Source organism: Stegostoma tigrinum, chromosome 1 (genome assembly GCF_030684315.1).
Source record: "Stegostoma tigrinum isolate sSteTig4 chromosome 1, sSteTig4.hap1, whole genome shotgun sequence".
Taxonomy (NCBI): Eukaryota; Metazoa; Chordata; class Chondrichthyes; order Orectolobiformes; family Stegostomatidae; genus Stegostoma; species Stegostoma tigrinum.
In genome coordinates, this window is record NC_081354.1 from 98,169,085 (window position 1) to 98,196,452 (window position 27,368).

Consider the following 27,368-nt stretch of genomic DNA (forward strand, 5'->3'; position numbering starts at 1 on the left):
AATCTGGTGTCATTTTTATCCCAGCTTTTTAAATAGCTTCCAGCATTTTCGCTACCACTAACATAAAGCCATCAGGTCTGTAAATCTCTGTGATCTGTCTCGTTTCCATCTTAATACCAAGCAGCAGTGTAAACATTACTTATAATGGCTGTTGGTAACTTGCTTTTAAAAATTTCCACATTGTTTAATTTTTAAAACAGTCCTTAGAGGTAGCAAAAGCTGCAGTTGCTGGAGTCAGAGTCAATACAGTATGGAGCTGGAGGAATACAGCAGGTGAGGCAGCATCAGAGGAGCAGGAAATGTCAGTCTGCAACAACAATACAAAAAAGTTACGGTTTTTACAGTGCAAGTAGGCCTGTTAGTCTGTTCAGCCATTGAGTCTGATGTGACTGAACCATATGTCAACTTCTCCCCTTTCTTTCATAGCACTCAATACCTTTGCCTGAAAAAAAATGTTTTGAATATTCCACTTGATTTGGTATTCACAGCCTTATGGGGGAATAAATTTCTCCATGTGATAAAAGTGCTACCAGATTTAAGTTATGAATGACCTATTTCTAATTTTAAAATAGTTCCCCTTTATTCTAAATTCCCACATCAGAGGAAATAGTTTCTGTGCATTGGCTCACTCAAATTCCTTTTTTCTTCTTAGACACAATGATTAGATCAGCTGTCATTCTTTTCAGGTCTGACAAATAGAAATTAAATTTGTGGTACTTGTCTGTGTAAATTAATTGATCCTTATAATCCCACGTGAACGATTTACATAATCCCTAAGGGGGATTTTTGTATATCATGGTGTTAAATTACAAGTGCCAATTTGATGTACTCAAATCATAATGAGGGGCTGTCAGTTAAATTTTCATGAGAAGATTCTCCTCATTTATGTCTTGATGTTTTGCTTCATACAACCTCTCTGAGCCAGCAGTGGTAGAAAATGTTTGTCACCCAGTAATAAAGATAACATATTTGGAGGTATCTCCAAAAGGTTAAAAGTATATCCAGTGACTTCGCGACAAAGTTTGATGAAATCTTCTGACAGACCATCTAATATAGAATTGAATAGTCTCTGGACACATAATATTAACTCTGACTTCTTTCCTCAGTTGCTGCTTTACCTGCTGAGTTTCTCAATTCTGTCTTTATTTCAGATCTTCAGCATCCAGTGTTCTTTGCCTTATTAAATAAACACAATCTTTGTAACCTACTTGTAATTTAAAGCACAGCATGGAATCCCCCTCCCTCAACCTTCTTTTTCTTAGTCCAGCTGAAACATATTTCATAGGTTAATTTAGCACTGTCCTTTATGTAAGCATACAATATTCCCTGAATCAATCAAAGTGCTTCTTAGCTCTCAAGGGTTTCATCATGTTCTTTGCTTTTCCCAGCCTGGCAGTATATTATCTTAGGACTGACTTTCACAGATGAGGTTTTATTATTCTCATTGTAACCCAGTTTGGGTGATTCTATCAGCCTTGCTTTCAATTCCCACCAGTTTGGTCTTTTCAATCCGAGGATGAACTTTCATGCACATTCTTCATGCACTTCATTTCGTGCACATGAGCTATAAAGTCCTTGTTTGACCTCTAGCCACTTGCTCTGTGCAGGATCCAAGTAGACTCAAAAGAGCATAAGAACAAAGAAATTAGGCGCAGGAATAAGCTACTTGGTCCTTCTAACCTGCTGTACCATGCATTAATATTGTGGCTGATGTGGTTGTGGTGCCATGTCCAGTTTCCTGTTAGCATCACGTAACCTTCGACTTCAAAATTTATCCAGTTCAGCCTCTGCTACCTTTGGGGGAAAGATGACTCAACCCTTAAATAACTCTTTGTTCAAATAACATTTTTGTGTCTCTTTTAAAGGGATACCTCATAGTGTTACACTCTGTCATCTGCTTTTAACCTCTTCCACAGGTGAGAACATCTTCTGGCTATCCATCATGTCCAGTCCCCTCGATATATGTTTCAATAAGGTCACCTCTCATTCTTCTGAACTTCAGTGGACATAGGTCTAACTTTTTCAACTTTTCTTCATCACATGTGTGTTCTGCCTTTAAAGAGCGAGGTCCTACGTATTAACACAATAAGTAAAGTTGCCACATTCCAGTGGATTGTAGAACTGCTCTCTCATTGTAGAATGAGATGACTGGTGGTGGCTTAACCCAAGGGTCACCATGCCTCAGGGCTGAGGTTGAGAAGGTAGGGCCTCATGGTAACCCTGTATATTAATATATATAGCTTGGTACGCTCAGGTGTGTCACGCTGTGACCCTGACTGACAATTCTAAATTGATTGCCAGTGTAATTCTTTGCGCGTAGCAAATGTTATCCCTTTATGTAATCACACCTAATGTTGAACACTTTGCACATTTTGGAAACGTATTCTGGTTCAGCACAGTCAGTACCTGCCATAGTACATATTACAGTGCAGCATGGGGCAGTCCGATAAGCCCGTCAACCATGTTGTCATTCTAAATCTGCCTACACATGGTCCATATCCCCGCATTCCCTTCCTGTTCATGCATCTGTCTAAATGCATCTTACTGTTGCTGCAATATCTGCTTCTGCCACTTCCCCTGGCAGTACATTCCAGGCACCTACCACCCTATTTCTTTTAAACTTTTCCCCTCGCACCTTGAATCTATCCCTGTGGTATTTGACATTTCCGCCCTGAGAAAAAGACTCCAACTATCATACCTCTCAATTTTTATATACTTCTATCAGGTTGCCCCTCAATGCTGTATCGAAAACAATCCAAGTCCGACAACCTCCCTAATAGCTAATACAATCCAATTCAGACCACGTCTTGTAAATGTCTTTTGCACCCTCTCCAAAGCCTCCACACTGTTCCAGTGGTGCAGTGATAAGAACTGCACACAGTACTCCATTTGTGGCCTAACAAAAGTTTAGTGCAGCAGCGACACAACTCGTCAACCTTCATATGCAGTGCCCTGACTGATGAAGGTAAGCATGCCGTATACCTTCTTTATCACCTTATCCACTTGTGTTGCCACTTTCAGGGAGCTATGGACTTGCACCACAAGATCCTGATTTATATCAGTGCTCCTAAGAGTCTGGCCATTTACAGAATACTTTCTTCCTGCATTTGACCTCCCAAAATTTGTTATTTCACACTCATTTGGATTGATCTGCATTTGCCATTTCTCCACCTGATTTTCCAGCTAATTTATAGCCTGTTACATCATTTGATGTTCTTGATGAGAAGGCTCAGGACTCATGGTGGAGGTGGCAGAATAAAGATAGACTGTTTTCCAGTTATATCTTTTTATCTTTAAACTATTCAAAATGGCATAAGATTTGTGGCAACAGTTAAAGCTTTTCACTATTATTTGCTGTAAAATGTAAGTGAAAAAAAAATCATTCATTCATTCAAGGGAGCCCAATGATCCAGATATCTGAATCCCTCCCTTCTCCACCAGCTGTTTAGCCACACATTCAATTGTATTACCTTCCTACTTCTGGCTTCACTAGCTTATGGCATAGGCAGTAACCCTGAGGTTATCACCCCAGAGGTCCTGCTTTTCAACTTGGTGCCTAATTCTCTGAATGCCCTTTGCAGGACCTTATCCCTCATTCTACCGGTCATTCGTACCAATAAGGGCTGTGATCTCTGGCTGTTGACCCTCCTCTGTCAGAATAATAATTGATGTCAGGAACAGTCACTCTCACCTCACCACTTGAGTTCATTTGTTTTGCCCATGCTTTAACAAAGGCTGTAATGAGCTCAGGAATCACTTTACTGATGATTGGGAGTAGACTGATGGGGAAGTAATTGTTGAGTTGTATTTATCTTTCTTTTTGTGTGTGGGACACTTGGGCAGTTTTGATTGTCAGGTAGATGCCAGTGTTGTATCTGTACTGGAACACCTTGGCTGGAGTTGGGGGGTGCTGCAAGTTTCAAAGTGTTTCTACAGTTCCTTTACCAGAATGTTATCAGGGCCGTAGCTTTTGCAGTATCATATGCCTTTAGCCATTTTGTTAATATCATGTGCAGTGAATTGAATTGATTTGATCTATGATGTTGAAGGGGTCCTATGAGAGCCCAGCTCTCTTCAATGTTGGAACTAAATGGACATTTTAAAGCAGAATTGTTTATAATTCACAACTTTCCACACCTTTCTGGAACTTTGGGCGACACCACTAAAGCAATCTGTTGCCATTGTCTCCAGTTGTAAATGCCTTGCAACTTCTTCCCAGTAAAACAATCTAAGCTTTCATTTGATCTCCATGAATCAAACCTTCTAAGTATACTTTCAAGCAGACTGCAGAACACATCTCACAACACAGCTCATTTTACATTATTTTGAGCCGGCAGCTGATAAATCGAGCCTCCTGTCATTATGCTTCCAACTGTTATTACAGCTGGGATGCATGCGCTAGTTCCTGCATGGCACGGTATTCCTCAAGTGCATGAGCATGGGGGAGTATAGAGTCAATGATTCTTATTGTGCAACATCATCTCCTTTTTAAGGCACCCTTTGCAATGTTGTCATCTAAGGGACTCATAAGTAATTCTAGTTTAAAGATTAAACCTTCTCCACCTCCTCTCTGCTATCTGCTCTGCTTTAATTTTAGGAAACAAATCACTTCCTACCTCTGACTCCACTGCTCAGCATGCTAGATTATCAACTTTGAACGTGGAGTAAAAATAACCAAGATGATGCAGCTCTCAGTGAGTGCCTTTCCTACAAGTCAGTCATGTGAGCAATATTTAAACCAGCAGCATTCAATAGGCAGGTTGTTGAAGGCAGAGGAAGTTTGCAAATGCTCTGTTTAATTGAGTGATGGGGAAGTGTTGAGAAGCTGCATGAAATGCTGGAGATTTTCAGTTAAATTACATGCAAATGATTTATTATGAGTTTTCACGAATGTCCCGCCAATAATTAACTTTTCTCACAAGCTTACCCTCCACCATGGACGCAGTCAGAACCAGTTTCCCCAGTACTGGGGTTCTGTAGCATAGACACCCATGTGATTCTCTGAGCCTGTCCATCATCTTGCCTGTTCTAGTTAGCTGTTCAAAATCCAACTCAATTCATGTCTTGGAGGTGAGCTGACACAAGAATGACCTAGTGCTTATCTGGAGACCAGTGCTGACACAAATGGATTTAAATAGCTTCTTCAGCACAGTAACAATTCTGTGATTTTCAAATATTTGCCAATGTTAAGTGGCTTATTGGTTTTGTACATAGTATATGCTGGATGAATGAGCATGGAAGATGCACAGGGCTATGAGGGGCATGGGTCATAGAATGGGCAAGTGAGATGGTAGACCAGGTTACAGGGCTACAGGGCCTTACAATATAATGGGGCAAAGTCCCAGAGGACTGAGGTCTTCTGACCAGCAAGCTTCTGCATTGGCCCACTTCCAGGGAGATGACAGGCCCAACTCCAACTGTACCCATCTTTGTAGAACTAAGTTATCATGGGCAGGGATTCATTTAAAGGTATGTGCTGAGTTGGGAAGTTTCCTAATCTGCCATTCCCACCTTCTCCACAAAAACCCAACTTCAGGTCTTCAGCACTACAGCCAGAATGTCAGCAAACCCATAACTTTTGCTATGTCCAGTATACTGACCCATTTCTTAATGTCATAGGGAGTGAATCAAATTAGCTAGAATTAGTGATAAACTTTTTAATACCCAGGCTTCATTTTAAAATCTGGTTGCCAATATTAATATTTCTTGAAAAATTTAGAATCTATTTTCCTTTGTGATGGTATTCTAGATATAAGGAAGCTGCAATGGCTTATGAAAATGCCAAAGACTGGGATAATATGATTCGAATCCAGTTGGATCATCTCAGCAATCCAGAAGAAGCTGTTCGCATCATTCGAGAAACCCAGTCAATTGATGGGGCCAAAATGGTAGCCAGGTACAGGGGCAAATTTAATAAACTACTTATTAATTGCAGATTATTGTGTTCTAACAGATTTCTATTAAATGAAACCAATTACTTGTTCATCAGGAACAAAACCAGAAATTGCTGGAAAAGCTCAGCAGGTCAGGTCTGGCAGCATCTGTGAAGAAAAAAATCAGAGTTAACGTTTCAGGTTTGGTGACCCTTCCTCAATTCCTGAGTTCTCAGGAAGGGTCACCAGACCAGAAACGTTAACTCTGATATTTTCTTCACAGATGCTGCCAGACCTGCTGAGCTTTTCCAGCAGCTTCTGGTTTTGTTCCTGGTTTACGGCATCTGCAGTTCTTTCAGATTTTTACTTGGATATCACACTAGTTGCAGCAATTAAAGAAACATTTGTGTCAACTTGACTCCTTGGAAAAAATAATCTGGTTTTTGGAAGTTCTGGATTAAAATTTTAATGCTTTAAAATATTTTAAAGTTTTAACTTGAGCGTGCATCATCGACATTTCAGTGCAATATTAAGACTTTAGTACGTTGTCAGAGATGCCATCTTTTATATCTAAGTTTAGATGAGGCCCTGTCTACTTGTTCAGATAGATGTAAAAGATCTCACAACAGTATGATAACAGTCTTCCCTAGATCATCCAAAGCAGATTAACTAGGCATTATTTATTTATGTTGTATTCAAATTTAATTGCTACGTTTACCCATATAACCAGTGTCTGTATTAGAAAATTGACTAATTTGGCATATCCCAAGTTGTAAAAATTTCTTCGAATTCATTTTTCATTTTGAGTTGTAATTGTATTTGTTGACTAGATGTATGCTCTGCTGTAATCAAAACTTTAAAACATTAATCTTTTCTAAACAAAAATTTAAGATTAAAATTACGTTGCTTATAACTTGTTCTAATAATAATGTGGAGAAGTGATTTTCTTATTAGGTTTTTCCTGCATCTCGGTGACTATGGCTCTGCCATCCAGTTCCTGGTGATGTCTAAGTGTAATGATGAAGCATTTCAGCTCGCCCAGCAACATAATCAAATGGAAGTCTATGCTGATATAATTGGTAAGCCTATATTTCGGAGGGGAACTGGCTTGAAAATGAGCAAACAGCAGAAATACAAACTCTCACCCAAAGTATTTCTTCAGGTGTCTTAGTTTCATGGTCAAAGAAGATGGGAAACGATAATGAATCTGAATTAGATCAAACAAAATGCAAGAATATTGTCCCTAATGGTTGTGTGAATTTCTATTTTAAAACATTGAAGAATGCAACTAACACTATAAGTAGACTTAATTGTAGTTGTCGAAAGCCAGCCTTTTAGAATCCATTGCCCATGTGAACCAATGTAATGTAGAGTCCTACAACATAGAAAGAAAACCTTTCGTTCAACTCGTGACCTAGTTCCATTTGCCAGCTTTTGGCCCATATCCCTCTAAACCCTTCCTATTCATAAAGCCATCCAAATGCCTTTTAAATGTTGTAATTATACCCACCTCAACCACTTCCTGTGACAGCTCGTTCCAGATGCTCACCACCCTCTGTGTGAAAAGGTTACCCTCAGGTTCCTTTTAAATCATTCCCCTGTCACCTTAAAACTATGCCCTGTAGTTTTGGTCTTCCCCACACTAAGAAAGTTGTACAGTTCCACATTTTGTTTTGACCTTGGCTATTCGCCCTATCCATGACTCTCATGATTTCATAAACATCAAGGTCATCCTTCAGCCTCCAACACTGCAGGGAGAAAAGCTGTAGTCTGTTCAGCCTCTCCCTATGACTCAAATCCTCCAGTCTCAGCAACATACTTCTAAATCTTTTCTGCACACTCATGTTTCCCATCTTTCCTATAGAAGGGCAAGCAGAATCATATACAGTATTCTAAAAGTGGCTTCGCCAATGTCCTGTGTAGCCACAATGTGGCATTCGAACTCCTATATTCAAATGTTCTGATCAGTTAAGGCAAGTGCCCCAAACGCCGCCTTCATCATCATGTCTACCTGAGACTCCACTTTCAAGGAACTACACTCCTGCATCCCTAGGTCTCTTTGTTTAGCAATACTTTCCAGGGCCCTCCTGTTTAGTGTGTAAGTCCTGCCTTGTTTTGTCATACCAAGTTGTAACCCCTCACATTTATCTGAATTAAGCTCCATCTGCCACTCCTCACCCCATTGGCCCATCTGATCAAGGTCCTGTTGTACTCTGAAGTAATCATCTTCACTGTCCACTCCACTAATATTTCTGATATGGCAGAAAGAGTGTGACAACTTATAAGTCAATATATGTGAACCTGGCAAAGCACAGCAGGTCACACAGCATCCGAGAAGTAGGAAAATCAACATTTCGGGCTGAAAACCTTCATCAGGACTGGGGAGGGAGAGGGGAGCCCAGAAGTAAGTGGAGGGAGGCAGTTGGGGCTGGTGAAAGGGTAGATGGGATGGTAATAGGTGGATACAGGTATTTGTGATTGGTCAGTGGAAAGGGTGGAGCGGATAGGTGAGTAGGAAGGTGGACAGGTTAGTTCAGGTCAGGGGGGCGATGAGAAAGGGCCGGGGAGGGCGTGGGATAAAGCTGGGGTTGGATGGGTTTTGAAGCTGATGAAGTCAATATTAAGGCAATTGGACTGTAAGCTCTCAAGGCAAAATATCAGGTGTTGTTCTCCAGTTTACATTTGGCCTCACTCTTGACAGTGGAGAAGGCTAAGGATAGACATGTCGTCACCGGAGGGGGAATTAAAATGGATGACAGACAGAAGATCGGGTTGGTTGGTGCGTGCAGAGCAGAGATGCTCGACGAACCGGTCTCTGATATAGAGGAGACCACATTGGGAGCAACAGATACAATAGATCAAGTTGGATGAAGTACAAGTGAATTTCTGCTAGATCTGGAAGGATTGTTTGGGGCCTTGGATGGAGGTGAGAGGGGAGGTGCAGGGACAGGTGTTGTACCCCTTGTGGTTGCAGGGAAAGGTACCAGGTGTGATGGAGAAGCTGATACGCATTTGTGACCTGTGTCTACATCTCTACGTCTTGTTTGTTTTCTTCTATTTTCCCTTTTACAATTTCCTCACCCAGTGCCACCGGGACCTGATCCTCTCTGATTGTTGACGTTCAGCTAAGACTCACATATTCACTTTCAGCAAGGGCCTATTGCAGGATAGAATTTAGAAGCCAAAAAAGAATTTGGACATTTTTTCTCCATACTACAAAGGTTTGATCCCATTTACAGTGCCTCTTGCTTCACCTTGGCTTGTTCAGTACTTAATGAAGAATGAATCTGGGACTAGCCTGATCTGTAATGTTAAGCTACTTACTGCATATATCAGCTCAATTGTTTTATATTTCATCAGATAAAAGGACTTTTTTAAATTGAAAGTTTCTCCCTCCCCGAGAATTTATCAAAACATTAGTTTAGGTTAGATTAATGTAAGGTTCATACTGCTTCTCGGCAGGTTCTGATGCCAATAATGAAGACTATCAGAGTATCGCACTCTACTTTGAAGGCGAAAAGAAACATTTCTTGGCTGGAAAATTCTTCATGCTTTGCAGCCAGTATACCCGAGTAAGTACTTGATTGTGTATTTGACTTCCCCTTTCAAGATCAGATTTTTTTAAAATGACTGGACATGAAATAAATACACAGAATACTAGAGAAACACAACAGTCTGGCAACACCTGTGGAGGAAGAAACAGAATTTTGAATCCAGTAAGGCTCTTTAGTGGAAATGGACTCTGATTTGGACCTAGATGAATGGTACATAATGAGATTATGTAGTGGATATGCATACTAATTTATGAAACTCTTAGACGGCTTTTTGTCACACTTGATGAATATGGATAATTCTGGCTCCAGCCACCTAGAGAGCATCAAGCAGAGCTTGTCCTTTTTGCAGCATGTACTTCATTTCCTTGACGTCTTGCAGATCTAAAGGCATTGTCACTGTTGCCATCCGTATCTATTATAACATTTGTGCAGACGTTTCTCCTTGTGAGAATGCAGCAACACAGTGTAGAAAATCACTCAGCTCATCTCTGCACTGTACTTCCACACACCTTGGAAAATTTATCAAGAATTACTTTACCTGCCAGTTTAAATGCCTGGCTCTGAAAGGAGTATTAGTGAAGAATCCGTTTTGCGGCCTCATGACAGGTCTTTTAAGTGTAGTAAACAGACTTGATCAATTCACATTTGGAGTCCTGGCAGCACATCAAGATCTCAGAGTTTCCAAGCCTTTCTGTACATGTCATGAACATACCTGCATGTTTCCTTCTCGTGCTATTAAATCTGGCTGGGCCACTTAGTAGCATGTCACATTTCCGGGCAATAGCAATTGTGCAACGCTTATGTGACCTAATTTCTCGTCCTGTCCTTTCAGCCAACTTTGTGGTTCTCCATATCTCCTTAAGTGGTTCATTATCAAATTTTGTTCCGTAGCACTCCCATGAAAGAATGTGAAATGATTTACTGTGTAAAAATGCTGTACAAATGCAAATTATATTTTTCACACATTGATATTTATTTTAAAGGAATGCGCACTATCAACTTTATTCTTATCTATATTTTTTTAACAGGCATTGAAGCACTTCTTGAAATGTCCGGTATCTGAAGATGGCCAAGCTATCGAGATGGCTATTGAAGCGGTAAGGGTACTGTAATAGTGTGTGACAATTGTGAGAGATGAAGAAAAGACTATTCTTTAAAGTTCTACAGAACCTCAATCCTTTGAACCTAAGATAACAAGGTGTAGAGCTAGATGAACACAGCAGGCCAAGCAGCATCAGAGGAGCAGGAAGGCTGAAGTTTCAGACCTAGACCCTCCTCCTTCAGAAGAAGGATTTCGGAACAAGGGCCTAGGCTTGAAATGTCAGCCTTCCTGCTCCTCTGATGCTGCTTGGTCTGCTGTGTTCATCCAGCTATGCACCTTGTTATCTCAGATTCTCCAGCATCTGCAGTTCCTACTGTTTCATTCCTTGGAGCTAGTTGGGAGAGCCTTAATTTTTCAAGTAGAAAAAAATCCAGAACTTTTCTAAAACAGTATTGTTAGTTCTGACAGCCAATTACATGGTTGATAAGGCATGCAGTTTAAAGCAGTAAGAAGGGTTGTGTCAAATTTACAGAATAACAGTGACCTGATGCTGATAAATGCGTTATAAATCAGCATGGTTACTGGGCAGCAAGTTTGTTTGTCTTCTATCTTTCAATTATTGTTTGAGAAGTGGAGTGACTTCATCAGGGAAAGCAAAACCCAACAAACAAACTGCCCTCTTATCTTGGATGGAAATGTGAATGGAATTCGATTTATAACCTGATTGTGTACCATGATCTTCTCTTACATAGTTCACAAATTATAAAGTGAAAGTTCTTTACTGGAAAATTATTTTTGCCTCTTTGCTGCTGTTAGGATATTAGGAAATAGGAATTGTTAGGAAATTTGGAATTGCTATGTCAGAACTCTGAAGGGTTGTGTCTGCAGTAATACAGAGCTCTGAAGGGTTGTGTCTGCAATAATATAGGAAGTATCCTTAGCAAATTTGTTGCTCTCAGTTCTGTCTTTCTATCCAACCCAGGTTGATTACAAATTTGTCAAAGCACACGAAGAATTTATTTTCTCTGGTTTCTGTTTTCCATTTCTGTTCTCAAATGGAAACCATTATAAAGACCATGGGTTTTTACTTGGAGAAAGAAAACAAAATATTTCTCTGTAAATATATTATACAAATCTTCATTACTGATTCTCAGTATAGTACAAAATTGAGCCAAAGTTGTGTTTTGTATGTACTGAGGAAGGGTCACTGGACCCAAAACATTAACTCTTTCTCTCCAGAGGTACTGCCAGACCTTAGTTTCTCCAGAAATTTCTGCTTTTGTTTCTGACTTACAGCATCTGCAGTTCTTAATTTTTAGCTGCATTTGTGTAAGTGATAAGTTAATATTCCCCCAGTACATGGATGTAAGTTTGCTCGCTGAGCTGGAGGGTTAGTTTTCAGACGTTCTGTCACCATTCTAGGTAACATCGCCAGTGAGCCTCTGGTGAAGCATTGGTATTATGTCCCGCTTTCTATTTATATGTTTAGGTTTCCTTGGGTTGGTGATGTCATTTCCTGTGTTGGTGATGTCATTTCTTCTGGTGATGTCATTTCCTGTTTTTTTCCTCAGAGGGTGGTAGATGGGCTCCAAATCAATGTATTTGTTGATGGAGTTCCGGTTGGAATGCCATGCTTCTAGGAATTCTCGTGCATGTCTCTGTTTGGCTTGTCCTAGGATGGATATGTTTTCCCAATCAAAGTGGTGTTTTTCCTCATCTGTATGTAAGGATACGAGTGATAGTAGGTCATGTCTTTTTGTGGCTAGTTGATGTTCATGTATCCTGGTGGCTAGCTTTTTGCCAGTTTGTCCAATGTAGTGTTTGTCACAGTTCTTGCAAGGTATTTTGTAGATAACGTTCGTTTTATTTGTTGTCTGTATAGGGTCTTTTAAGTTCATTTGCTGCTGATTTAGTGTGTTGGTGGGTTTGTGGGCTACCCTGATGCCAAGAGGTCTGAGTCAACAAACACATTGATTTGGAGCCCATCTACCACCCTTCTGAGAAAAAGAGCAGGAAATGACATCACCAGCACAGGAAATGACATCACCAGCCCAAGGAAACCTAAACACACAAATAGAAAGCGGGACATAACATCAGCGCTTCACCGGAGACTCACTGATGATGTTACCTAGAATGGTGACGAAACGTCTGAAGACGAACCTTCCAGCTCAGCGAGCAAACTTACCTCCAGAACCTCAACCTGAGCTACAAATCTTCTCAAAACTCACTCCCCCAGTGCATCTTTAGGAAGTATCAGCTCGTCCCTTATGCTGTTAGAAGATTGTACTTGCTTTTGTGGGAAATGGAGGGATTCTTGTAAGTGTAAAGAATACACTACAGAATTGGTGATTTCTTTTTAAAGTTGTGTTTTTACTTTCGCAAGGTTGGACAAGCCAAAGATGACATGCTAACTAGTCAGCTCATTGATTACCTAATGGGCGAGAGCGATGGAATGCCTAAGGTAATTTTGATTCTGAAATAATAATGCTAGGTATTTTCTTATTTATTTGTACATTACATATCAAATTATGTTTTGATGTTCTTTTCAATAATTTTGTAATGTTCAAATAGTTCAGGGGAGGTGATGACCTACTGGTATTTTGGCTAGAGCATTTATCTGGGCATCCAGGATTGAACCCCACCGTGGCAGATAGTGGAATTTGTCTTATATACAGATTTCTTATGAATTATTCATTTCTCCTCTGTGGTCTACTGCCTTTCAGCACTATCAAGATCTTCATACAGTCAAACCGTTCAAATTTTGTTCTCAAATTCTACAAAACACATAATTCCTGTTCATTATCTTACATGTTTCAAATTTTGACTTTTTTTTTTCTTATTTTTGCTTCCAGACAGCGACATACATTTTGTAGTTGCATCTTTTGCCTCTGCCTTTTCTTGCCTCATCACCATTGCCTTTGAGCATGTATTCCACTACTATCAAAGACAGCATTCTTTTTGTCCCCTTGCTCAAAACCAAATGCAGTGCTAACAGTTCTCCATTCTGATGACCTTTGCCCCATAACGTTAACACTCGTTTCTTTCTCCACAGATGTTGTCTGAACTGCTGAGTGTTTCTAGCATTTTCTAATTTTATTTCGGGACCCTTGAATTTGACCAGTTATTTTCTAACTGTTTAAAACCTCAAATTTTTGGAACCTTTTTTTGATGACAAAGATGGTAAGATGCTTTGAAAATTTCAAAAAAATCAGTCTTGAGCAGAAATGTATCAGGACATTTGATTTCCAGCTAAATGCTCTTGTTGCATTTTTCTGCAGTCTGAAATTGTCTCATTAAACCAAACATACTGAATTCTGATACTGAAAGGATTCTGAGTGAATTTTGTGTGCATTTATTAATTGCTAAATAGCTGAAGTAGACAAATTTACACTTAAAATTCAATACCTTGCTTCCCACTCCACCTTCCCATGCCACTATTTCTCCCTTATCACCTTGCCAATCTAGGATGCAAAGTATCTTTTCCGACTGTATATGGCATTGAAGCAATATCGAGAAGCAGCCAGAACAGCCATAATAATCGCTAGAGAAGAGCAATCTGCAGGTATGATCGATCTATACAAAGGGAAAAAATCTATGTGGAAAAGTGGGGTCTTTTTCCCCTCTCAGAGAGAATCTTTATGGGACCAATGTTTTCATCTTGCCTTTTGGAAATTGATCTGCAAATAATCAGTTTGCTAGTGTCCAGTCCCAGGGCCCGAAACGTCAGCTTTTGTGCTCCTGAGATGCTGCTTGGCCTGCTGTGTTCATCCAGCCTCACATTTTATTATCTTGGAATTCTCCAGCATCTGCAGTTCCCATTATCTCCTCTACATAAACAAATCCAGTTGCTCTAAAACCCCAGAAAATTTCACATCTGTCATAGATTAATAGTCTAATGGCAAAGAATAAACTGTAAAATTTTACTTTCATGATAGGTATTAAGAAGGCTTATTGTATGTTTTGCGTTGTTTCAGGAAACTACAGAAATGCGCATGATGTGTTATTTAGTATGTACACAGAGCTCAAGGCGCACAAAATCAAAATCCCCTCAGAAATGGTGACAAACCTTATGATTCTACACAGCTACATTCTGGTAAAGGTAGGAAGCTAAAATCACTCATGTTTATTATTAGGGTAGAAGTGTTTGTGTGTCATGAGCTTAGTACTCCATGTATTTTCTGGGCAGTGTGGTCTAGAATTATGTATTTAACGGGCAACTCTTAGCTGGTGCTTTATACATGGATACGCACATTTTCTGGATAGAAGGAGCTTCTGTGGCTACCGTTGGGTACCAAGAATACTTGCCCCATTATACCACATGCAAATTACTATACCTTCATAGTATATTACTAACTGCAAGGTCCCTTCCAAGCCACCCACCATCCTGACCAAAAGATGTCACTGAATCAAAACCCTGGAACTCTCTCGCGAATGGCATTTTGGGTCTGTATCTATCAGTGGATCGCAGGAATTCAGGAACTGACCACCACCTTCTCAAGGACATTTGGGGATGGGCAATAAATGCTGGCTCAGTGATGCCCACGCACCATGATGAATAAAGAAATGGCAAAGGCAATAGAAATAAAGAAAAAGGAAGATGAATGATTAGCTTATCCAAGATTGGCCATTTTACACAAACAGCTCTAGGAAATTCCTCATCTAATTTGACGTCATGGAACCAGGTGCAATTCCTCAGAGAGGGAAGGAAAACTCTTCAACAAGTCAAACTCTTGAGCTTCGCGGTGGCCAAATTTGAAGAGATTAATTAGACATTTGATATATCGAAACAGGTATGTCTACGGTATAAAATGTGTTGACCTAAATGAGGGAAAACAGGTATAGAATTAAACTATTTGTATTTATTTAGGTTAACAAGTGCAGGAAGGAATCTTTTTGTCACTAAAGTTGATAGGATCTGGTCATCTCACTCTGCTGTGCTACTCCCTGCCACTACCCCCAGCCAAGAGAGTTGTGAGAGCATGGAATGCGTTGCCAGCAGCAGTTGTGGAAGCAAGGTCATTGGGGTCATTTAAGAGACTGCTGGACATGTATATGGTCACAGAAATTTGAGGGTGCATACATGAGGATCAATGGTCGGCACAACATTGTGGGCTGAAGGGCCTGTTCTGTGCTGTACTGTTCTATGTTCTATGTTCTATGTTCTAAACATCCTTTGATGTTTCCCTCTGTCCTAATGCTGAACTGACATCTTCCTCTAATGTCTCTGCTGTCTTCCTCATGCTCCGTTTGAGCTCATCTCATTCATGAGATTCACGCTGTGTTCCTTTGACGACATTAAACATCTCCACATTGTCTTCCATCTTAGTCGATATTGTAACTGGTTCTGTTTCTTTCAGATGCTATACCATTTCTTTCCTTAAACTTCCATCAATGTCTACTTATCAGAAAATCAACCTCTGAACTCACATTACAAATTAGCAACCATGCCCAGCTACCTTAAACCTTGTTGTTGCCCAAATCCATATATTCCTGAAATTCCATGAATGCTGCCTATCAGGTTTTACACTGCCATGTACAAAATAACTCATATCATGTATGAAATCTTCTGTGACCATGAGCAAAGATAAACTTTTTCCATTCATCCTTCTACCTGTAGCTTTTCTTATATTCCATTCTTATCTAATTATAGCTAGAGAATCACTTATGAATTGATTTATTTGATTTGATTTATTATCTTGTGTACCCAAGTACGGTGAAAGGCTTTGTGGTGCAAGCAGTAATGTGCAAAGCAAGGTCAACATTATTTGACGTCAGAGAGTTATTCATCAGTCTAATGACAGTGGGGAAGAAGCTGTTCTTGTTGGTGCTTTTGTTCGTGTTTCTATAGCTTCTGCTGACGGAAGAGGTTGTAGGAGAACATGACCGGGTTTGGAGGAGTCTTCAATGTTGGCAGCCTTTCAGCAGCAACGAGAAATGGCTTTAGCACTGCTACTTCTGGTGGCCCTCAAGGAGCTATCCGTGGCTTCCACCGATTTCTTTTCTACTTGCTGCTCATTGGTGATATCATATGGAGCTGCAGCATTACTTTTCACATGCATACAGATGACTCCCAGTTCTACTACACCATTGCCTCTCTCAACTCTTTCACTGTTGCAAAATGATCAGACTCCTCATTTGATGTGTAATACTGGATGAACAGAAATTTTTTATGATTAAGTATTAGGAAGCCATTATCAGTAACGTTTCCAAACTCTTCTCTACCTGCCCCGTCCTTCACCCTGGCAACAATCTGAGAACAAGTTAATCTATTTGCAAACCTAGTGCCAAATTTGGACCCGTGGTAAGCCCATGGCCTCCTATGCCTATTTTCATCTCCATAACTTCACTCAACTTCACCTCAGCTGTTGTTCTGCTGAAACTCTCTTGCAGTCTTTCCTTCCATTAAGATCAAGGAAAAATCCTCCCAAACATGGAACATTGCTTCACCTAGAGAGCTAATTCTCATCTAAAACTGACATTGATGTGGAAATCCAACACTGTTTCCAATCTGTGAGCAACACCTTTTTAGATGCCCAAAATGAGTGTCTTTTGACTGTAAAAAGCCATTCTGCTACCAATATCCTCATGTATAAGGCAGATGTCCTTCCAAGTCCTATTTATGGCTCAGAGTTGGAAATAAGCATAGATGCCACCTCAAGGCACTAGAGAAGTACCGTCAATGCTTTTTGAAATGGATTCTCCACATCAATTGAGAGAACAGGCATACTAACATCAGCATCCTTCAAGGAGCTAATAGCACCAGCATCAAGTCCCTGATCATCTCAAACAGACTCCACTGGACCAGTCATGTGCTTAGAATGCCTTAGTTCTGACCACCACTGCAAACCTTCTTCACCCAGTTTAAGGAAGGCACTGAAAAGGGAAGATGACCAAGGATCTGCTTCGGAAACTCCCTGAAGGCTTACCTCAAGAAATGCAACATAGATGTCAACGCCTAGGAGACTGTCCCTCCAAAGAAGCCAACTTGGAGGAATTTCTGGTGTAAAGGGCCACAATTTTTTGGGAACACCAATCAGCAAGAGGAAATATGGAAATGGAATTTGAGAAAGGAATGCCACTATCTCAAGCTTAAGGACCAATTCCTGAAAATGCCTAGCAAATGTGTGGTCAAAGATTTTGCTCTAAGATCAGGTTAATCAGTTACAGAACCCATGATCAGTGACATGGTATTTCCTACGTGGACAATCATATTCCTTGTCAAGGATTTGGTCTCCCCAATGTAGAGACGAGTAGAGGTGACCGCATCAGAAGCAGTATACATAGTATTCTAAATGGAAAGAAATGAAAGTTAATTGCTATTGTGATGAAGGTTCATAATGCATTTGTTACGGATTCTAAAAAGGAGGTAAAGAGATTCTTTTTGTTTCTGTGAAGATGAGTTTTAAGTATCAGAAACCTTTTTTAGTAATGGATCAAAACATAATTTCGGATAAATTGTGTGGCTTACACGAAATTGCTCGACTTACACGAAATTGCTCGACAAGCTACCTGGTGAGATAATTGCTGAACTTCTTCTGCCAATCTACTGAATCTTCTTTTACACTCTACAAAAGAGAGGCCAGACGCAGTTTCAGTTTAGAAAATGAATAACAGCAGAAGGGCAGAGCAGGCCAAGCAGCATCTCAGGAGCACAAGGAGCCTTCCTTAAACTGGGTGAAGAAGGTTTGCAGTGGTGGTCAGAACTAAGGCATTCTAAGCACATGGCTGGTCCAGTGGAGTCTGTTTGAGATGATCAGGGACTTGATGCTGGTGCTATTAGCTCCTTGAAAGATGCTGCTTGGCCTGCTGTGTTCATCCAGCCTCACATTTTATTATCTTGGAATTCTCCAGCATCTGCAGTTCCCATTATCTCCAACAGCAGAAGGGCAGTTCAGTTTGGTCATCTCTATGTCATCAGGGCTGAGAAGAAGTCTTAAGCTATTTTAGCAGTTCCAAAAGACAGAGTTGAAAGAAGCCCTGACCTTTCTTGGATTTCAGTGAAAAAAAGTCAGTGAGTTAACTTGTATCCATGTGTCTCAGGGAGAGAGAGCCACAGAGAGAATCACATCTGGTGCGTGTGCAAAAAACCACTGAAAGGAAATGCTTGCAATCCCCTTGGATGAATAAGAAATTAAAGAGTGAAAATAGAAGTGCTATTTCACTAGGGTTGTGTATCTTTCAAGGATATTGCTGGGGAAAAGGATTGAATTTTTTTGCTGTGTATAAAAATGATTTTAAACATCTTGCCCTTTTTACACATATAGCTTTATTTTATCTTTCTTTTGTGTAATAAACCTTTTAATGTTAAAAGTACATTGGCAGCATCTTGACCCACGACTGTGGTAAGCAAATTACAAAAATAAAACATTGTTTATCAGGCCAGATTTCACTCAGGGATATAACTTCTCCACTATTTTCATCACTAAAGATCATAGCACTGTTTCACTTGGAAGAAGTTTGGGAGCCTTGTCTTTTCATATCCTAACTTGTTGATTTTCAAGTATTGTGGCATCTACTGTTGTGCAGAAAACTGCCATAGAAAAGGGGTTTGTGCTAGGGTGACCGAGGACCATCAAAACCTGCTCCTTCTATGAAGTGAAGCATCTTAGGATGTACATGAAAGGCAATAGCTCCATACAAATAACATGGGGTATAGCTGAATGAACACAGCAGGCCGAGCAGGAAAGCTTGACGTTTCGGGTCAGGACCCTTCTTCATTTTTCTGAAGAAGGGTCCCGACCCGAAAGGTCAAGCTTTCCTGCTCCTCTATGCTGCTTGGCTTGCTGTGTTCATCCAGCTTCACACCGGGTTATCTCAACTTCTCCAGCATCGGCAGTTCCTACTGTCCCAGCTCCATGCAAATGATCATTTCTATGCTTAATTGAAGATTTATTTCCTCTTTGTAGACTCATGTGAAGCGTGGAGACCACATGAAAGGAGCAAGGATGCTTATCCGAGTTGCAAATAATATCAGCAAGTTTCCATCTCGTAAGTATCACATGTAAGTTCAAAAGGAACCTTCATGCCATGGCTTGGTGTTTTTTATAAAATCCAAATTTTGCATCATTAGAAACAGTTACTATTATACTGAAGGTAGGCTAAATTGTATAAAATAATGTTCAGTTGCAGCTGTAGTATGGCATATATCCTTAATTAATTGAAATATTATGGCTCTCATATGAATTTTAGGAAGTTGTGACAAAGTACTGCATAAAATGCTGATTAACAGAATTGAGGTTCACAGAATAGAAGGGTCAGTATTGGCTTGGAAATTGGTAATTGGCTTAGCGAAGAAAATGACAGAAGATTGGTTGGCAGTGGTGTTCGCCAGGGTACAATGCCAGAATCACTGTTGTTTATGTTTTGTTTTGTTTACTTGTGAGACATGAACGTCACTGACTGGGCCAGTATTTATTTTCCATCCCTTGAAGATAGTGGTTAACTGCCCTCTTGAACTGCTGCAATCTGTATGCTGTAGGTAGACTCTCAATGCCATTAGGGAGGAAATTCCAGGATTTTGACCCAGGTGACAGTAAAGAAACAGCGATATATTTACAAGTCAGGATGGTGTGTCGATTGGAGGGGAACTTGCAAGTGGTTGGGTTCCCATTTATCTGATGCCCTTGTCCTTCTAAATGGTCTAAGCAATTAATTGAATTTAGAAATTATAATAAAATTTGCTGATGATTCCAGTTTTGGAAACGTGACTGACAGAATGATACAAATTGACTGTAACAGGTCATGGGCGGGCTAACAGAATGATCAGGCAAGTGGAAAATGGAATTTAATACAGAAAGAGTGTGAGGTGATGTACTCTGTCTCTCCACACGTCTCTGCCAATGTAGACTACATAGCACAGTTCTAAAAAGCACACGGGGCAAAGGTGCTTGGCCTTCATGTGGATAGATTTTTGAAGGTTTCAGGACATGTTGAGAGAACAGTTGACTAAACATGTGGAATCTCAGGCCATGTAAGTAGAGGTGTCGAGTACAAAAGCAGAATAAAGTTGAATGAAGCTCTGGTCAAAGCTATGATTGGGTCATTATTAGAATATTTTGCCCAGTTCTGGTACCACAGAAGGGTCCTTGAGAGGATCTAGTGGAGATTTATTGTGATGGTTTTAGGTATGAGGGATTTTAGCTAGAGCGATTACGTAAAGGGAACAAAATCATGACAGGTTTCGATAAGTTTCACACAGAAAACTGTTCTGTTAGCTCATGGTACAGGGACCAAGGGACAAAGATTTAAGACGTTGGACAAGAAATGCCAGAGGAATGTGAGAAAGAACTTTTTTATGCAGTGAATGATAATGACATGGAACCTAAAGCTTATAATCATTTCAAAAGGAAATTGAAAGGTACTGGAGGGAATTACAGAGAAAGAATGGATCTGATTGGGCTGCTGTGCCATTCAGTTGATTTAATTGCAAGCTCAACTATGCCTTCCATACCCCCGATCATCTTCCATCCTCTTGGTAGTCAAGAATCTACCCACCTCTGCCTTAAAAAGACTTAAAGATTCCATTGCCTTTTTGAGGAAGTAAATTCTAAAGGGTCTGCACTCTCAGAAAGTTTCCTCATCTGTCTTAAATGGGCAACCTCCAATTTTTAAACTATGACACCTTGTTCTTGATTCTCGTATTAGAGGAAGCATCCTTTCCACATCCACAAGGTCCAGTCCCTTGAAATATATTGTTGTTCCTTCAGTGTTGCTGAGTCAAAATCCTGGAATTCCCTCCCTACTGGCATTGTGGGCATACCTACAGCACATGGACTGCCGCTGTTCAAGAAGGCAGCTCACTACCACCTCCTCAAGGGCAAATAGGAATGGGCAATAAATGCCAGCATAGCCAGTAACACCCACGTCCTGCAAATAAATATAAAAAACTTTGCTGAAACTGCTTCCAAGAATTAACATTCTTCTGTAAGTACAATAACCAATACTGCACGCCATACTCCAGATGCAGTCTCACCAATGCCCCGTATAATTGAAATGTAACCTCCCTACTCTTGCATTCGTTTTCCCTCTCAATAAAACAAAAAATTCCATTAGTTTTCCTGATTACTTGCTGAACCTACTTACTAATCTTCTGTAGTACAGATTTCTCACCAACTTCTCTCCATTAATATGTTTCACTTTCATGCTTCCTGCTAAAATAAACGCTTTTATACTTTCTCACATTACTCCATTAGTCAGATCTTTGCCAAACCACTTGCCTATATTCATTTGTAAACTCCTCATATCCTCTTCACAGCTGACCTGTCTTTATGTCACTGGCAAATTTGCCTGCCATGTATCCGGTCCCTTCATCCGTATCATTTATATACACTAGAATTGAGACTCCAACACACGTAACATCTTCCCACTTGAAAAAGACCCATTTATTCCGACTCTCTGCTTCCTGTTACCCATCCAGTCTTTTTATGCATGCCTATATGTCAATTCCAACACCTGAGCTCTTGTTTTCAACAATAAACTTGTCACATCTTGTAAAATGCCTTCTGAAAAACTTAAGTACAGTATATTTTCAATGAACTCTAACAAATTAGTTAAAGGTGATTTTCCTTTCACAAAAACCAGGCTGGCTATGCCAATTTACCTTGAATTTATCAAAGTGCCCTGTTATAGGACCTTTAAGAATAGTTTCTATCATTTTTCCTATGGTAGATGTTAAGCTACCTGGCCTGTAGTTTTCTGCTTTCTGCATCCCTTCCTTTTTGAATAAAAGGAGGCACAATAGCTATTTTCTAATCTAAAGGAGCCTTCCTTGAATCAAATTAATTTTGGAAAACCTTTACAGACATCCATGGATTCAAAGACTGAACAGCCTCTTTTGTATCATTAAGACTCTTGTAATGGTTAAGCACCTTATTTCAGTCATTTACACATTTCTTTGGTATTTTGGTGAAGTTAAAATCAAAGTTTGGGACAACCAAGGACCAGTTGTTTTTCTAATAAGTCAACATTTTCATCACGGTCAAATCTAACAGTCTCTTAAAGAATGCAATAGAGATTCACTCATATAAATCTGGATTAATATTCCACTACGTATTTTACTTTGTAAGTTTTGTGTGCTTACCCAGAGTAGGATGACCATGTGTGAAACATGTTTTATGCGTGACTAGTTAGTGACTAGGCACTTTATGCCTGTTAGTTACATTAGCTAAATGTAATTCAAAATTTCAAACGTCAAACTGATTTCTTCAGAAGATCAATCTCTAAACCATAAATTTAAAACATTGTTTTTCTGTATCATTCTCAGCCCTTTTGTATACTATTAAAATATACACTTGGGCATTGGTAGAGATTCTACAGGACAGATGCTTGGAGTCTGAACATATTCTAAAATGCCCATTAACATGCGAGAATAACCAATTTTTCATTCCTTCTATAGGCTCCATGCAAGGATGATAAAGAAAAAAACTCATAATTTCCTAAATGCCTTTCATGACTTCCATATCTCCCAAAATACTTCTGAATTTATAGTCACCATTAGAAGTTTTCTAATCACCCTGGTTGGAGATGTTATTAGACAACTCTGCAGCAGATGGGACTTGAACCTAGGACTCATGGTTCAGAGATTGTGCACCTATCACTGCACCACAAGAGCCCCTCAGTAGACACTGTTACACTGAAGGAAATACAGCAGTCACTTTACGCACAGCAAACTACTTGCAGTGATAATGAACCAGATAATCTGTTCTTGTGATGTTGACTGATGAATAAATAATAGCCCCGGCACCAACAGTGGTTGCCCTGCATCTAAGAGTAACACCGCGGCATTTTTTTACATCCATTTTAGAGAGCAGATGAAGCCTCAATTTAAGATAAATGTCTGAAAGGCACAACGTCCAATAGTGTCGCATTCTTGCAGTGTTATACTGGAATACCTACCTGGATTTTTGAGCTCAATCTGATAACGTCTGACAGTGCTGCCCTCAGCACCAAAGCTATGAGGCAAAGAGCAGTTAATCATACCGTGGTGTAACTAGTGCACATTGTCATTCCATCCACGCACTTAGCCACAAATATCCTGGTAAAAGTGTTGAATAACATTTCTCAAAAGCACGGCTCAGATTGCATGACACCATGAATCATCTAGTTTTAACATTTTGAATTCAAGGACAATTTACAGCTGAAAACTCTCACATACATGAAACTAGATTAAGATTAAAAGCATTAATAGCTCTGAGTTTTTGATCTCACCTGTTTATAGATTTTAATTTTGTTATAATAAATTTATGGAATTGGAAAACTCTTGCCGCACCATAAATCACAAAGTAGCTACAAATGTGTCTGGAAAAGCTCAGCAGGTCGGTCAGCATCTGTGAAGAAAAAAGGGTCTGAGGAAGGGTCACCAGACCCAAAATGTTAACTCTGATTTTTTTTTCTCCACAGGTGCTGCCAGATCTGCAGACCTTTTCCAGACACTGTTTTTGTTCCTGATTTACAGCATCTGCAGTTCTTTCGGTTTTTATAAAAGCATATGTTTCGTTTGCTCCTGAGGATGTTTATTTCTTATACTTGCATATTTTTTCAGACATTGTACCCATTCTAACATCAACAGTAATTGAATGTCACCGAGCAGGGTTGAGGAACTCTGCCTTTAGTTTTGCTGCTATGCTGATGAGACCGGAGTACAGAAACAATATTGATCCAAAGTACAAGAAGAAGATAGAAGCTATGGTTAGGTAAGCATTGGTGTCAAGTGTCACTTCAAAAATCTTCAGAAGTTCTCACAAATCAATGATTTATCATGTTGTGCTAAATAGTGGCCATTAGTATAAAGTACCTTATTTAAGATGTCAAATGAAAAACAGTCACACCTATCTATCCGAAGACAAGCCACACTGAGTATTAGACTGAATAGACAAGTGCAATCCTACCAGGGTTGCTAAAACTATGATTAAATCTAATCCTGGAGATTTCATCACATGAATTGCAGTATACTCCAGTATACGTTAGTTGACAAACATGTCCATTCTTCTGATGTACTGTCTTCCTTCACCAGTTAGATGGCAAAAATATTCATTGCCGAATTGGATAGTGCTTTAACTGTTAACCAAACAGCACACTTTCCCCAATTTTCAATATTTTTAATGTGGTAAAGAGAAATGTTTAATGATTATTACAAAAAAAATTAAATTGCTCCCCTTCTCATTCATAGAACATAGAACAGTATAGCATAGGAACAGACCATTTGGCCCACCATGTCTGCACCAAACATGCCCTTCTAAGCTAATCCGTCTGCATGCACATGGTCTGTATTTCTTTATTCCCTGTCTGTTCACATGTCAGTCTAAAAGTCTCTTAAACATTGCTATTGTACCTGTTTCTACCACTTCCTCTGACAGTGTGTTCCAGGTACCTACCACCTTCTATGTAAAAAAAACTTGCCTCATATCTCTCCTTCAAACCTATGCCCCACAGTACTTGACATTTCCACCCTGAGAGAGACTCCAATGAACCACCCTATCCATGCCTCTCATAATTTTATATACTTTTATCACGTTGCCCTCTCAGCCTCCAACGCTGAATTGAAAACAATCCAAGTTTTGTCCAACTCCTCCATCCAGGCCACATCCTAGTAAACCTCATTTGCATCCTATCCAAAGACTCAACATTCTTCTACAGTGTATCGACCAGAACTGCACACAATATTCCAAATGCAGCCTGAGCAAATTCTTACACAGCTGCAAAATGACTTGCCAAATTTTATACTGCATGCCCAGACTGACAAAGACAAGCATGCTGTATACCTTCTTCACTATCTTATTCACTTGCATTCCCACTTTCAGGGAGCTATTGAATTGTACCTAAAGATCCCTCTGTACATCAATGCTTCTCAGAGTCCTACTAATTACTATGTAGTTTCCATCTGCCATTTTTCAGCCAAACTTTCCAGCTAATATATGTGTCTTGTATCCTTTGACAATCTTCCTCACCACCCATAACTCCAAACAGTTCTCATGTTGTCTCCGAGTCTGCTAAACATACCACTGTTATCTTCAGTCAAATCTTTTATGTAAATGACAAACAACAGCGGTCCCAGCACTGATTGTTGTGGAACACCAAAGATGACAGACCTCCAGTTACTCAGTCCCTAACCCTGACATAACCCTCCACAATTATCATCTATCTTGTATGACTAAGGCAATTTTGTATCTAATTTACCAACAATTTGTGGATCCTATGTGACTTAATATTCCAGCTTACCATAAGAGACCTTGTAAAATGCTTTAATAAAGTCCATTTACACCATGTCCACTGCCCTCATCATTGTCGACACTTCCTCAAAACCTCAATCACATCTGTGAGACATCTGCCCAAAGCCATGCTGATTGTCCATACCAAGCCCATTTTTTCCCAAATGAGAGTAAATCCTGTCCCTAAGAATCTTCTCCAGTAATTTGCCTACCACTGATGTAAGGTTCACCAGCCTATAATATCCTAGATTAGTCTGTTGCCTTTCTTAAACATTGGCAATTCTCCTTCAGTGAAACTGAGAAATAAGAAAGGGACGAATGCCTTATTGATTGTACTATAGACCCCCATTGGCCAGGATTTGTCCTAAGCTCCTTTAAGCCCATCCCATTAATATACCCACCCAGTAAGGAGGTCTCTGTTATCTCTGAGAACAATAGAGTGGTTAAGATTAGGGTATTTTAATTTTCCAAACATAGACGGCGACTGCCATGGTGTTAAGGATGGAGAGAAATTTGTTGTGTGCACCAGAAAATTTTCTGATTCAGTAATGTGGATGTACCTTCGACAGAAGATGCAAAACTTGACCTCCCCTTGGGAAAGAAGGCAGGGCAGGTTACTGAAGAGTTTTGAGAAGGAGCACTCTGGGGTCGTGACCATAATTCTATTAGTTTTACAATAGTAATGGAAAAGGATAGATCCTATCTAAAAGTTAAAGTTCTACAGTAGGGCCCTACACCTCAGGAAGGACATACTAGCCCTGGAGTGTGTCCAGCGGAGATTCACACGGATGATACCTGGAATAGTAGCTTTAACGTATGATGAACGGCTAAGGATCCTGGGATCGTACTCATTAGAGATTAGAAGGTTGAGGGGAGATCTAATAGAAACTTACAAGATAATGTATGGTTTAGAAGGGGTGGACACTAGGAAGTTGTTTCCGTTAGGCGGGGAGACTAGGACCCGTGGGCACAGCCTTAAAATTAGAGGGGGTAAATTTAAAACTGAAATGAGACAATATTTCTTCAGCCAGAGAGTGGTGGGCTTATGGAATTCATTGCCACGGAGTGCAGTGGAGGCCGAGACGTTGGATGCCTTCAAGGCAGAGATCGACAAATTCTTGATCTCAGAAGGAATCAAGGGCTACGGGAAGAGGTGTTGAAATGCCCATCAGCCATGATTGAAATGGCGGAGTGGACTTGATGGGCCGAATGGCCTTACTTCCACTCCTATGTCTTATGGTCTTCTAAATTGGAAGAAAGCCAATTTTGACAGTCTTAGGCAAGAATGTTCAAAACTTGATGAGAGGCGTATCGTCTCAGGTAAAGGGACAGCTGCAAAATGGGAAGCCTTCAAAAATGAGACACCATGAGTCCAGAGACAGTATGTTCCTGTTAGGGTGAAGTGCAATGCTGGTAGCTGTAGAGAATGTTGGATGGAAAGAGAAATTGAGGTTTTGGCCAAGGTAAAGAAAGGAAGCAAATGTCAGGTATAGGCAGCAGGGATCAAGTGAATATCTAGAAGAGTACAAAGACGGTAGGAGTATACTTAAGAGGGAAATCAGGAGGTCAAAGCAAGAACATGAAATAGCTTTGGCAAATAGGGTTAAGGAGTATCCAAAGGGGTTCTACAAATATATTAAGGACAAAAGGGTAACTAGGGAGAGAATTGGGCCCCTTAAGGATCAGCAAGGCC

At 40.0% G+C, this 27,368-nt stretch overlaps 1 protein-coding gene across 2 annotated transcripts in view; it reads left to right on the top strand.

Moving 5' to 3' along the window:
- Positions 1–27,368, top strand: part of wdr19 (WD repeat domain 19) — a 180,834-nt gene that overhangs the window by 137,706 nt on the left and 15,760 nt on the right. For both annotated transcript variants that reach the window (XM_048546009.2, XM_048545995.2), the window contains 9 exons: positions 5,750–5,896; positions 6,828–6,952; positions 9,336–9,445; positions 10,456–10,524; positions 12,853–12,930; positions 13,935–14,031; positions 14,444–14,568; positions 19,376–19,457; positions 24,010–24,160. In XM_048546009.2, coding sequence (XP_048401966.1) covers positions 5,750–5,896; positions 6,828–6,952; positions 9,336–9,445; positions 10,456–10,524; positions 12,853–12,930; positions 13,935–14,031; positions 14,444–14,568; positions 19,376–19,457; positions 24,010–24,160 — 984 coding nt within the window. The remainder of the gene's footprint in view (positions 1–5,749; positions 5,897–6,827; positions 6,953–9,335; positions 9,446–10,455; positions 10,525–12,852; positions 12,931–13,934; positions 14,032–14,443; positions 14,569–19,375; positions 19,458–24,009; positions 24,161–27,368) is intronic.